Source organism: Penaeus monodon, chromosome 29 (genome assembly GCF_015228065.2).
Source record: "Penaeus monodon isolate SGIC_2016 chromosome 29, NSTDA_Pmon_1, whole genome shotgun sequence".
NCBI lineage: Eukaryota > Metazoa > Arthropoda > Malacostraca > Decapoda > Penaeidae > Penaeus > Penaeus monodon.
Genome location: NC_051414.1, coordinates 14,072,894 through 14,073,148, shown reverse-complemented (window position 1 = coordinate 14,073,148; position 255 = coordinate 14,072,894). Strand labels below are relative to the sequence as shown.

The following is a 255-nucleotide window of genomic DNA, read 5'->3' as shown; positions in this document are numbered from 1 at the left end:
GAAACTGGAACACCTCTCTGAGAGCTACAGCACCCCAAGGCAAGATGAACAGCAGACGGACAAGGTTGACCCAGTGACTTGGCTCCACCCACAACACAAACTTTAGGTAGAATGTGTTGAGTTCTGCTAGAAGGAACTGTTGAAAGGCAGAAAAAATTAGATAGTGAACTGCAGTCCTACAATTCATGTATAATGTGAGTTGTTTAGTTTTCCTAGAAATATTGCTTTACTGCTTTAATACATGAGTTGGACTGT

The 255-nt window shown here is 41.6% G+C and overlaps 1 protein-coding gene across 1 annotated transcript in view; it reads right to left on the bottom strand.

The window, feature by feature from the left end:
- Window positions 1-255, bottom strand: part of LOC119591986 (phosphatidylserine synthase 2-like) — a 47,219-nt gene that overhangs the window by 2,984 nt on the left and 43,980 nt on the right. Inside the window, exon 9 of the mRNA XM_037940750.1 lies at window positions 4-136. Within this exon, the coding sequence (XP_037796678.1) occupies window positions 4-136 (133 nt within the window). The remainder of the gene's footprint in view (window positions 1-3; window positions 137-255) is intronic.